The following is a 12,017-nucleotide window of genomic DNA, read 5'->3' on the forward strand; positions in this document are numbered from 1 at the left end:
TGTTTTGAAAATGGTGAAAATGGAGCAATTTTATTTTTACACTCATGCAAGCACTTTACAAAGGAAAACTGTCAATGTGTAATGATTTTTTACTGTCTTGTAATAACTCATGCAAGCAGCTGAAGTTCAATTTTTAAAGAGTTTTAATAAAACTCAAGTCTTCATAATTTTGAATCTAACAGCAGGTTTTTTTTTTTTGTAAGTAAATAGAGTTTTGTTCAAGTTAGTACACAAAGAAATATCACCTAGAGCAGGACAAGGGCACATCATTGCACTTTAAAACATATAGACAAAATCATCATCTCAGCCATTCTTCCCTGTCAGTGCAGACCAATAGCATCAGCAGTTTACTTCTGATTTGTGCATTGCCATGGTGGGAGCCAGTGTTACTTGTTATAAGTTAGGACAACCGATGTTTAAAAGATTTTTTAGTATTCAGTAGAGCAATCCCTAATGATTCGATGCTGTGAAAGAATCATTTGAAGCTTAGATATTTATTGGTAAGTCTTAAGTATGTGAGAAGATTACTGGGCCATAGATAAATAGCAACGGGGTAATGCATGAAACCCAGATTGGAAAGTGATTACAAATATTGCCATTGTGCTACAAGGCAAGATTAGTGATGTAACAAATTTGGAACCACACAAACTGGGTTCGTTGAAGTTTTGCTGCATTACATGATATAACGGTGAAAGATCGTTTTCTCGGTACAAGAACATTCTCTGAGAAAATAGGTCCAAAGATATTGAGGAATTAGTGGTTGTCAATTGGTATTATTCTCTGTAAGCTTTGATAGCAAAGAAAATAGTTTTAAATTAATGACTTAATATTGATGAATTGGTAGTCCATCTTCATTCAACCAGAAATATTTCTTTTGATCTGTTTAACAAATTTAGGAAGCCATAAATTCATAAGAAAGCACTAGTAAAATATATTTTATATTTTGCACATCTATTTTTTACTTAATTTAGGCCTACACAATAATGCCTATTTACATGCCTATTTTGAACTTTCTTAGTACTTAGTTGCTTGTCTTTTTCATTTTTTTTCGTATTGTTTTTCGGCAATCTCTGGTCTTGAGATGTACTACTCCGAAGAGAGAGGTGGTTTTTCTTCCATTGAGATTTTTATATCGCTTCTTGTTTGCAATCTTCAGTGCTTTTAATCATCGTTTCATGCAAAACTAAACAGCAATAATTTTTTAACCCAGTTACATTTTTAACAGTTCTTTTTCTGTTTCTGGATGCTTGCCAGATTTTGGTCCTTAAAATGATAAGGCTGTGTTCTTGGATTCCTGCAATATTCTTTTTACTTACACCAATAGCGTACTTGTAATGGTTCTACACAAAACTCACATGCTGCAGCACAATTGCTGTTTTTTCCTGTAAACACAATCACTTTTACTTTTATCTGTGCATTGTAACTCTTGTTTTTCTTACCCATTGCTTGCAACTATTCAATTATGAATGTAAAAATAATTACCACAGAGACTGATGTGCGTTATAGGCCAAGTGCGTCACCCACATGGTTACTGCAAACATACTAGCAATACATGCATAAACCAACACTATGCGTAGCTTGCCAGGTGATCCTGTTACTGTGATTCTGTGCCACTTTAGCTTCTCAGTGGCTACCTACAAACTGATGACTGGCTGTTGGAATAGTAGATTTTTTATGACTGCACATTTTGCAAAAAAGGAAATAGAGAACACATAGATGACAGAAAAAAAGACTTTCTCATTCTCTACAGGCATTGCCAGAAACTTGATTTCGTAAAGTCAGCTGATATACTTTAAACCGTGCATGTGCAGTTTTGATCATTGCTTTAGTCTGCTACAGAGCACATGATCGTCGTTCCCTGAGAGGCGTTGAACCTAACTGTAGGCCATCATCAGCCATAACACAAATAACACAATTGCATCGAGTGATCCAAAACAATGTATAGACACAATGTCGTTGAAATGTGTATAACCCTTGGGAATTAAAATTAAGACGTTACTTAAATACATTCTGTTAAAAGTTCAAGTGATTCAAGACTTAATGGTACAATAACATTAAAATTGTTTAAACTGTACTGTATATATGTATTTAAAAGGTGGACCCATTAATAAAATATTCAACTATTATTGTAATCACAGTTCAATACGGATCAGTTATCATGAAACTTATATCTTATAACCGAGTGAGTTGTCTGCACAGTTTGAGGCCTAAAGCTGTTAGCTTGCATTTGGATGTAGTGGGTTCGAACCCTACTGTTCCATGGTTTCCAATATTCACTGTGTTAGTGAGATGTTAAAAACTAGGAAAAAAAGAAAGAAAGAAAGAAAGAAAGAAAGGAAAAAAAAAAAAAAGAAATTCAATATCCACACCAGGCAAATGCTGGGGCTGTATCTTAATTAAGGCCACAGTTCCCAGTCCCAGCTCTGTCCTATCCTATCATCACCATAAGACCTCTTTCTGATAGTGTGACGTAAAATAAATAGAAAAAAGTTATTTGTAATACGTTGATGATTGTTGACTGATTTTTAAATTACAATCATTGCAGGTTGTCGTTATATTTAACACGAATGTTCTTTCAGTGTTATACACTACTGGGAAGCAATGAAGGAAGAATGTTGTAACTTGTGCAGTCCTTTAGTTCAAAATTATGAACAATACTCCAAGCATTTTGGGCTATAAATTACATTTTCTTTTGCATTGTCATTATTTTGGTTTGTTACTGTCTTTTGTTGTTGTTGTTGTTGTTGGCAAAATTAAACTATTAGGTCTAGTTATTTAACTGAACATTGTAATATCAATTAGGTTATATGTTTATATAGGCCTAATATTTTAATTTCATTTACTCCTCCCAAATAGGCCTGAATGAATACCAAAACTGGGTATAGCTAATAATCGCTATTTCTTAAAATATTTAATGCAATGATTTTTTCAATATTTTTTGCTGTAAGTAGAAAAAAAGCGCCACAACACTAGTTGCAAATCGAGGATTGTGGCGACGTTTAGTAAATTCACAGAGGCTTGCAGACTGAATGCTGAAAGGCATAACAGTCTATAATGATTATGTATGTATGTAGAAAAAAGCTGTAATTTTGCACCTGTACCGATCAGTCAACTAATGAGGTTATAAATAGTAAGAAAAGTTCTCATATCCTTCATACTAATTACTAATCTTTAATCAGGATAAAAAACAGCCTTTTCTTTCTTCTTTTAAGGACCTCCGGGAACTGGAAAAACATTACTAGCTAAGGCAACAGCTGGAGAAGCTAATGTTCCCTTTATCACAGTCTCAGGATCAGAGTTCTTAGAGATGTTTGTGGGTGTTGGACCATCTCGGGTGAGTTAACCGTGTACTGGTAAGTTTGTTATGTATTGTAAAGGTCATTTTCGAGGGCAGTTTTGAAGTGCAATTTTCTTTATGCAAACTTTATATTCTCTTATTCCCTATGCAAAATTTATTTTGCTTTCAGATCCTTTGTTACAAACCCCAAAAGTTTGCATTTTTTCTTTAGAGTGAATTCAAATATTCACTTGTTATTCCCTTTTCTTTGGAAAATTTCTGTTTTATGTCAGTTTAATTGGGTGTTACTGTCAGTTGCTTAATATAAACTGGTAAGCCTTGATCTGTTCCTTCCTCTTGAAAATTTAACCTCTGCTTCCACTGTACAGTGCATCAAAATTTGTGGGAGTGACTAAAGTGAATCAAGTTACCAGGTACTATAGTGAGGCAACTGCAATATCTGAATGCATGGTTAAAACTCACCAGGGGAAACGAATGGTTCAGTGTCATAAGGGCAGTGAATAATGAACATATTTCAGATTCTGTGAAATGTTAATCAGAGGACTGCAAACAACTGTTCTTATATTTTTAATCAACCTTAACTTGATATGGACTTTGAAGATTTAGCCAAAATGAATTCTTTAGCATGACCCATTAATACCTTTAATTGTGCTATTTACTTTTCTAGCCATATTTATTATATTTGCTCGATTTTTATGCCAACCATCATATTTGTCCTGGCTTTTTTTTTTTTTTTTTGTACCAAAGAGTATGTAGAGTGTTGTGAGAAAACAGTCTTCGATTAGCCCATATATTTTCTTAGACATGCGTCCATCACTAATACTTGCAGACACTTCTTTGTAGTGAATTTTTTTTCCTAATTGTGTAATTTTTAAAGTTATTTTGGCATATTTTTCACTTATTTTATTTCATCAGCAATTTTGCTATATTTAATTTTCACTTTTCAGCACTAAAAACTAAACCAAAAATTAATTGATAGCATATTTGAAGTAGGACATCATATTTTTATTCATGTACAGTATGTACAACAAAAGTATGTACCCGTGGTAAGATGCTGCATATGTAGCAACATAATACTCAGTAATTGCTGCCACCCTGTGCAAGAGGGTTAGAAATCCATGAAGAGATTCACTTATCTGGCAGCAAATGGTAGCGATAGACATATTGAGTTTGTCACCGTCAATAAAGACAAAAAGACAGCAGAAATCATTTGCTGTGAGCAGTCACTAACTCAACCCAGAGAAGTGCACAATGTGAAGGAAAATATCTATGAACTGACTATGCCACACTTTCTTGAATCATATGGTCTGAAGCAGATAACTATGACTGGTTTATTTCTAGGAGCTCATGGTACTGTATCAAAATTCCAATCTAAAAAAAGAAAGAAAAAACTGGTGTTATGGTAAACAAAGTAGAGAAGAGCATTTGAGAAAAGATTACCAGTAACAGCAGTGATAGCTAAACCATGATGAATAGAAGAACCAAGAGTGCGGACTTGGCCGTTATAGCATGGTAATTTGTGGCTCTGCCACTGCAAGCAATTCTGTCCAACACGTGCTACAGTACTGTGCGAGATATTTCAGTCAATAAGTTGAATTTTGTTTGCTTTCAGTTCCGAAACTCAGTTCACTGTGTGTTGTGTACTTAAAGCACGTATCTTATGTGGGTTGATTAAATTGTTCAACATACCGTACTGTTTTGTGCCTGGCTGTAAGTCAGGTTAGGGTGGAGTACCATAGTTGATGATATGCGATTCTTTTCAACACCAAAAGGATAGAAATACATTTGAAAAATGGGCCAGAGCTATTCCATGAAAAGATACTGAGTTAACTTGTAATGGTAGAATTTGTCAAGTTCATTTCTCTGATGATTTGATAGTAAAATCAGGTAATTTTATAGTGAATGGTGAAAAAGTCTCTCTCTCATGTGAGATGGAAATTACGTCCAGGAGTAGTGCCTCACATTTTCGCTAATTTACCAAAATACCTTTCAATTGAGGTTAAGTCCCCGTGAAACTCCCCAAAAAAAGAAAAAACACACACACACACTAGGAAAAGAAGAACGATTGAAAACGGGAGTCCAGCACCAAATGGAGAATCGAAAGGTCAGTCTAATGTTGATCCAAATTTGGGTTATTCTAGTGTACTTTTTGATGCCGAAAAGACAATATTATCGCTCAAAGGCCGCCTAAAAATGCTAATCGAAATTTAATTTGAGCTAGATCCCTATAAAGCAGGCTTTAAATGTAGGAGGAAATTGGGAACCTAAACGGGAGATGATCTGGACTTCGTATGTCAGTCAGATGCATATGTTAGCCCGGAATGTGGAAATGCATAACAAGACAGTGAAACAATCAGTGGAAACTTTAATAAGCAAAAATTTGTGGTTTAAGATGCAGTCAATGTCGAATACTGGGAAAGCTCTGTACCTGAATTTGACAGCGCAGTTTGAAACTCTTTGATTGAGAAGTATTTAGTGTACAATTTGGCTGGGTCCTTTTTTTTTTTTTTTTTTTTTTTTTTACTTCTGGCTTTATGTCGCACCGGGAAGCCCTAGGAGTTGAAGGAAGTGGTCGTGGCCTCAATTAAGGTACAGCCCCAGCATTCGCCTGGTGTGAAAATGGGAAACCACGGAAAACCATCTTCAGGGCTGCCGACAGTGGGGTTCGAACCCACTATCTCCTTGATGCAAGCTCACAGTCTCGCGCCCCTGTCTGCATGGCCAACTCGCCCAGTGGGTATTTTGTTAATCACTCTTCTAAATTTATTAAGTGTTTGCCCTGTGCCCATTCTCTATGCGACAATAATCGAAGTGCATTTACAGTTCTCACCGAAATAAAAGACTACGTTTCAAGCAATAATGAAGTGCTTTGAACACGCCCTTCGAAATATATATATGACATTCTTTTCCAGGCCGAGAAAGTAATTAGTGGAAAACTGAACTCAAAATCGATGTGGGGCGATATATTTTTAGATTGTATCGATTCCATAGACAAAATTTCAGTTGATCTTTCAGGAGCTGGCTGTTGTCTTCGACATAATATGGATATAATCTCCAGACTTGTTTATCATTATCTGAAGTGCCGATTTTTCTTCAGAATGAAAGAAATCCGGCGGATTTACAATCTCGAACATCCGCCAAATCTTCACGCAGGCTTTCGAATGTCCAGTAAGCGACAAACTGAGTTGGTTAGTAGAGTATTACCTTTAAATAGTTCATGGGTGTTTGTTTTAATGTGCTGGGAATTATGTGTTATATATCTGTATATGTACACTCGAGTAAACCGTGCTTTACTCAACATGTGATGAAGGTCGTAGTATTGTAATTGTAATCTCTCATTGTTATCAAAAGACAGTGTATATACTTATCAGTTACGGAGTAATACGTTTCCTCTGGCCTCATTCCTAAGAGCAGCTGATTGGTACTGTGCCTGGCGGGGCGCGCTTGAACTCGATGAGTCCTCACACTTGTCCTTCTATTTGTCATAGTTAAACACTCAGTAGCTATTCTGAAGAACCATCTCTACAATATGTGACAATGTTAGTACAATCCTTGACAATGTTACCTGTTCCAGAGTTATGTGTAGTATTCTTTCCAAATATCTCAGGATGTTTTGTTTGCAGTTTGTGATTACACTTCCCTTAAAAGTTCTGTGCCTGTGGCAAATCTAGACATGGATCAGACAATAACAAAAACAACAACAATATATTAATGATGATATTATTATTATTATTATTATTATTATTATTATTATTATTATTATTATTATTATTATTATTATACAAGATGTTTCTACAGAAAATACATATTACACATATCAAATCAGGGATGTTTTGAAATTCTTCTATCCTGCCACTCTAAGTGGTAAGTAAGTGCTCCTGAGAGTTGGGATACCAGTTGCTATGGAATGGGAGTGATCTCAGACATATTCTGAATTACGGCCCTCCTTATGCTCAGGTGGCTAGGACTAGACAATCCACCGTGGTCCGTAACCCGTTAGCGTATAGATCCTCATTTGGACTATGTGTAAGTAAGGGCAGCATCCTGCTTCACAGAATTTTTCATTGAGCACGCTCAGAACGTTTTAAGCAAGCCTCGGACCTATGGGAGTAATGGAGTCCCACTCCCATTTGACAGGCGAGGGATTCCTTGGAAACAATTTAGCGAACAAAATGGAATTCGATGGGGAGCTATCAGTATTAATGGGGCTTATGGAAGAAAGAAAGTAGAACTGGCTGAGTCAGGAAGGAGGATGCGTTGAGATGGGTTAGTTATTGATACTCGGATAAGGGGAGATAATGAGGAAGAGTTAGGAGATTATTAAGTGTACTTGACAGGTGTTAAAAAAGGAAGGGAAGAGTGTAGGGTTGGGCTGTTTACCAGGAATACTATTGCACGCAACATACTGTAGTTTCTGTTAGGCACATAAATGAGCGAATGATATGGGTAGAGTTGGCGGTTGGAGGAATTAGCACGAGAATTGTCTCAGTGTACTCGGCATGTGAGGGTGCAGATGAGGATGTAGTTGACAAGTTCTATGAAACATTGAGTGACATTGTAGTCATGGTCAACAGCAAGTGTTAATGGGGGATTTCAATGCGAGTGTTGGAAAACGAACTGAAGGATACGAAAGGATGATTGGTAAATGTGGGGAAGATATGGAAACTAATAGGAATGGGAAGGATTCACTGGATTTTTGTTAGTATGGGATTAGCAGTTATAAATACATTCTACAAGCATAAGGCTATTCTACATGTAATTAATCTCATAATGGAACCGTATTGAGGATAATTATTAAAGTTATGAAATGCTTTTATTAACAACCACCTACTCAATACAATATAATACACTCATTGAATTATAAAATAATCATGAGGTGTCTTAAAATGGCTTAAATAACGGAACATGTTTCGTTCGGCATTGCGAACATCATCAGCCGTTCGTACAAAGACTAAGGTCAGGGCCCTGAACTTAAGTGATTAAAATTGTTAAAAGAATAACAGTGTCGTAATAAAAAGTAATATGATGACATTAGACTTAATTAGTAACAGTATGTACAGATCAACAACAAGAATTTATGGTGAAATACATTGAACGATGGCAGTCTGTGGAGTTAAAAACAATCATGGAGTTGTTAAAATAAAAAACAAAAATAGATATTGTAGACAATTAAAATATACGTCAATGTGTGAAGCGTGGATTAATTATTGACATTGGAGTTCTTACAATTGTGCAGCACATGATAGGGTTGCAGCACCAGATCCATAATAGACTATATCATAACCGACCTTCAGTCCAGGAAATCTGTCCGGAATGTGAGAGTATCCTCGGGACTTTTTGATGATACAGACCACTATCTGATATGTAGTAAACTAAGTATCTCTAGGACTAAGATAGAGAAAGTGAAATCTGTCTGTAAAGGAGGAGGGTAGAAAATCTCCAGAATGAGAAAATTAGACAGAAGAATATGGATACGATTACTGAAAAGCTTCAAACAATGGACAGTAAGCAGGTTCAGGATATAGAAAGAGAATGGGTGGTATGCAGGGATGCTGTAGTAGAATCAGCAAGGGAATGTCTATGAACAGCTGTGTGTAAGGATGAGTAAAGGTGAACTTCTAGGAGGAATGATCCAGTGAGAACAGCTTGTAAATGTAAAAAGAAAGTGTATTATATGTAGGAAAAAAACAGAGCGAAACAAATAGTTATTGAGTCCAAGATGAAGTCGTGGGAAGATTTTGGAAATAACTTGGAAAGGCTAGGTCAAGTAGCAGGGAAACCTTTCTGGACAGTAATAATGAATCTTACGAAGGGAGGGAAAAAAGAAATGAATAGTGTTTTGGGTAAATCACGTGAACTTGTAATAGATCCCTGGGAATCACTGGAGAGGTGGAAGGAATATTTTGAAAATCTTCTCACCGTAAAAGGGTATCTTCCTTGTGATGTCACAAACAGCTGAGCTCATGGGGTGGAGGTCAATGATGTTGGTGAAATTATACGTGATGTAGTGGAAAGGATGGTAAATAAACTCCATTGTCATAAAGCAACAGGAGTAGATGAAATTAGACCTGAAATGGTGAAGTATGGTGGGAAGGCAGGGATAAAATGGCTTCTTCATAGAGTAATAAGATTAGCACGGTGTGTTAGTAAGGTACCTTCAGATTGGACAAAAGCAGTAATTACACCTATGTATAAGCATGGGAACAGGAAGGATTGCAACAACTTTCTAGGTATCTCATTAATCAGTATACCAGGCAAAATGTTCTCTGGCATGTTCAATGGGAGGGTGCAGTCAGTGGTTGAGAGGAAGTTGGTGTGGTTTTAGACCACAGAGAGGCTGTCAGGATCAAATTTTCAGTATGCGGCAGGTAACTTTAAAATGCTACGAGAGAAATGTTTCGTAGATCTAGAGAAAGCATATGACAGAGTTTTGAGGGAAAAGATGTTCGCCATGCTGGGGGACTGTGGGATTAAGGGTAGATTATTAAAAGCAATCAAAGGCATTTATGTTGACAATTGGGCAGCAGTGAGAATGAATGAGTTCTTACAGGGATTGGACAAGGCTGCAATCTTTCACCTTTATTGTTCATAGTTTGCATGGAAAGATATTAAGTGGTAGGGGGATTCAGTTAGGTGAAAATGTAGTTAGCAGTCTGGCCTATACTGACGACTTGGTCTTAATGGCAGATTGTGGCTAAAGCCTGCAGTCTAATATCTTGGAACTTGAAAATAGGTGCAATTGGTATGGTATGAATATTAGTCTTTCTAAATTGATGTCAGCGGGTAAGAAATCCAAGAGAAAATTGAATGTCAGATCTGGAATACAAAGCTGGAACAGATAGATATATTCAGGTATTTAGGATGCGTTTTCTCTAAGGGTGGTAGTATAGTAAGTGAGATTGAATCAAAGTGCAGTAAACCTGATGCAGTGAGCTCGCAGTTGCGATTAATAGTATTCTGTCAGAAGGAAGTCAGCTTCTGGATGAAACTATCTTTACATCGATCTGTTTTCAGACCAACTTTGCTTTGCGGGAGTGAAAGTTGAGTGGACTCAAGATATCTTATTCATAAGCTTCCGATAGAAGTAACAGATATGAAAGTAGCAAGAATGCATGCTGTTACAAACAGGTAAGAACAATGGCAGGATGGTACTCGGAATGAGGAGATAAAGGCTAAGTTAGGAATGAACTCGATGGATAAAGTTGTACCCATAAACCGGCTTCGGTGGTGGGGTCATGTGAGGTGAATGGAGGAGGATGGGTTACTTAGGAAAATAGTGGACTCTGTTATGGAGAGTAAGGGGTGAGGAAGGAGACCAAGATAGCGATGGTTAGACTGAGTTTCTAACGATTTAAAGATAAGAGGTATGGAACTAAAGTTGGCCACAGAACTGGTTACAAATAGAGGATTGTGGCAACGATGAGTAAATTCACAGAAGCTTGCAGACTGAATGCTGAAAGGCATAACAGTCTCTAATGAAGATGTATGTATGATGTATGCTACTTTAACAAGTAGCCTATGTACATAATTTACATATCACTGCTACACATGGGAGGCTAGAGGTACCAGATCCATAATAGACTATATCTTAACCAACTTCGATTTCAGGAAATCTGTTAGGAATATACAAGTTTTCCGGGGATGATACAGACCACTATCTGACTTGTAGTGAAGTAAGTATCTCTAGGCCTAGGGTAGAGAAAGTGAAATCTGTCTGCAAATGAATAAGGGTAGGACATCTCAAGGACGAGGAAATTAGACAGAAGTACGTGGATATGATAAGTGGGAAGTGTTGAACAGTAGACAGTAAGCAGGTTCAGGAAATAGAAAGAGAATGGGTGGCATACAGGGATTCTGTGGTAGAAACAGCAAGGGAATGCCTAGGAAAAAACTGTTTGTAAAGATAGGAAAAGGCGAACATCTTGGTGGAATGATGAAGTGAGAGCAGCTTGTAAACGTAAAAAGAAGGCTTATCAGAAATGGCTCCAAACAAGGGCTGAGGCAGACAGGGATTTGTACGTAGATGAAAGAAACAGAGCAAAACAAATAGTTGTTGAATCCAAAAAGAAGTCGTGGGAAGATTTTGGTAATAACCTGGAAAGGCTAGGTCAAGCAGCAGGGAAACCTTTCTGGACAGAAAGGGAGGGAAAAAGGAAATTAACAGTGTTTTGAGTAATTCAGATGAACTCATAATAGATCCCGGAGAATCACTGGAGAGGTGGAGGGAATATTTTGAACATCTTCTCAACATCAAAGAAAATCTTCCTGGTGGTGTTGCAAACAGCCAAGCTCATGGGGAGGAGGAAAATGATGTTGGTGAAATTCCGCTTGACGAAGTGGAAAGAATGGTATCTATAAGCAAGGGAACAGGAATAATTGCAACGATTATCCAAGGTATCTCATTGATTAGGATACCATGCAAAGTATTCACTGGCATCTTGGAAGGGAGGGTGCGATCAGTAGTTAAGAGGAAGTTGGATGAAAACCAGTCTGGTTTCAGACCACAGAGGGGCTGTCAGTATCTGATTTTCAGTATGCACCAGGTAATTGAAAAATGCTACGAGAGGAATAGGCAGTTGTGTTTATGTTTCGTAGATCTAGAGAAAGCATATGACAGGGTACCAAGGGAAAAGATGTTCGCCATGCTGCGGGACTATGGAATTAAAGGTAGATTATTGAAATCATCAAAGGCATTTATGTTGACAATTGGGCTTCTGTG

The 12,017-nt window shown here is 37.1% G+C and overlaps 1 protein-coding gene across 1 annotated transcript in view; it reads left to right on the forward strand.

Moving 5' to 3' along the window:
- Afg3l2 (AFG3 like matrix AAA peptidase subunit 2) overlaps nt 1-12,017 on the forward strand; it is a 268,652-nt gene that overhangs the window by 108,580 nt on the left and 148,055 nt on the right. Inside the window, exon 8 of the mRNA XM_067147372.2 lies at nt 3,213-3,334. Coding sequence (XP_067003473.2) covers nt 3,213-3,334 — 122 coding nt within the window. The remainder of the gene's footprint in view (nt 1-3,212; nt 3,335-12,017) is intronic.

Source organism: Anabrus simplex, chromosome 5 (assembly GCF_040414725.1).
Source record: "Anabrus simplex isolate iqAnaSimp1 chromosome 5, ASM4041472v1, whole genome shotgun sequence".
NCBI lineage: Eukaryota > Metazoa > Arthropoda > Insecta > Orthoptera > Tettigoniidae > Anabrus > Anabrus simplex.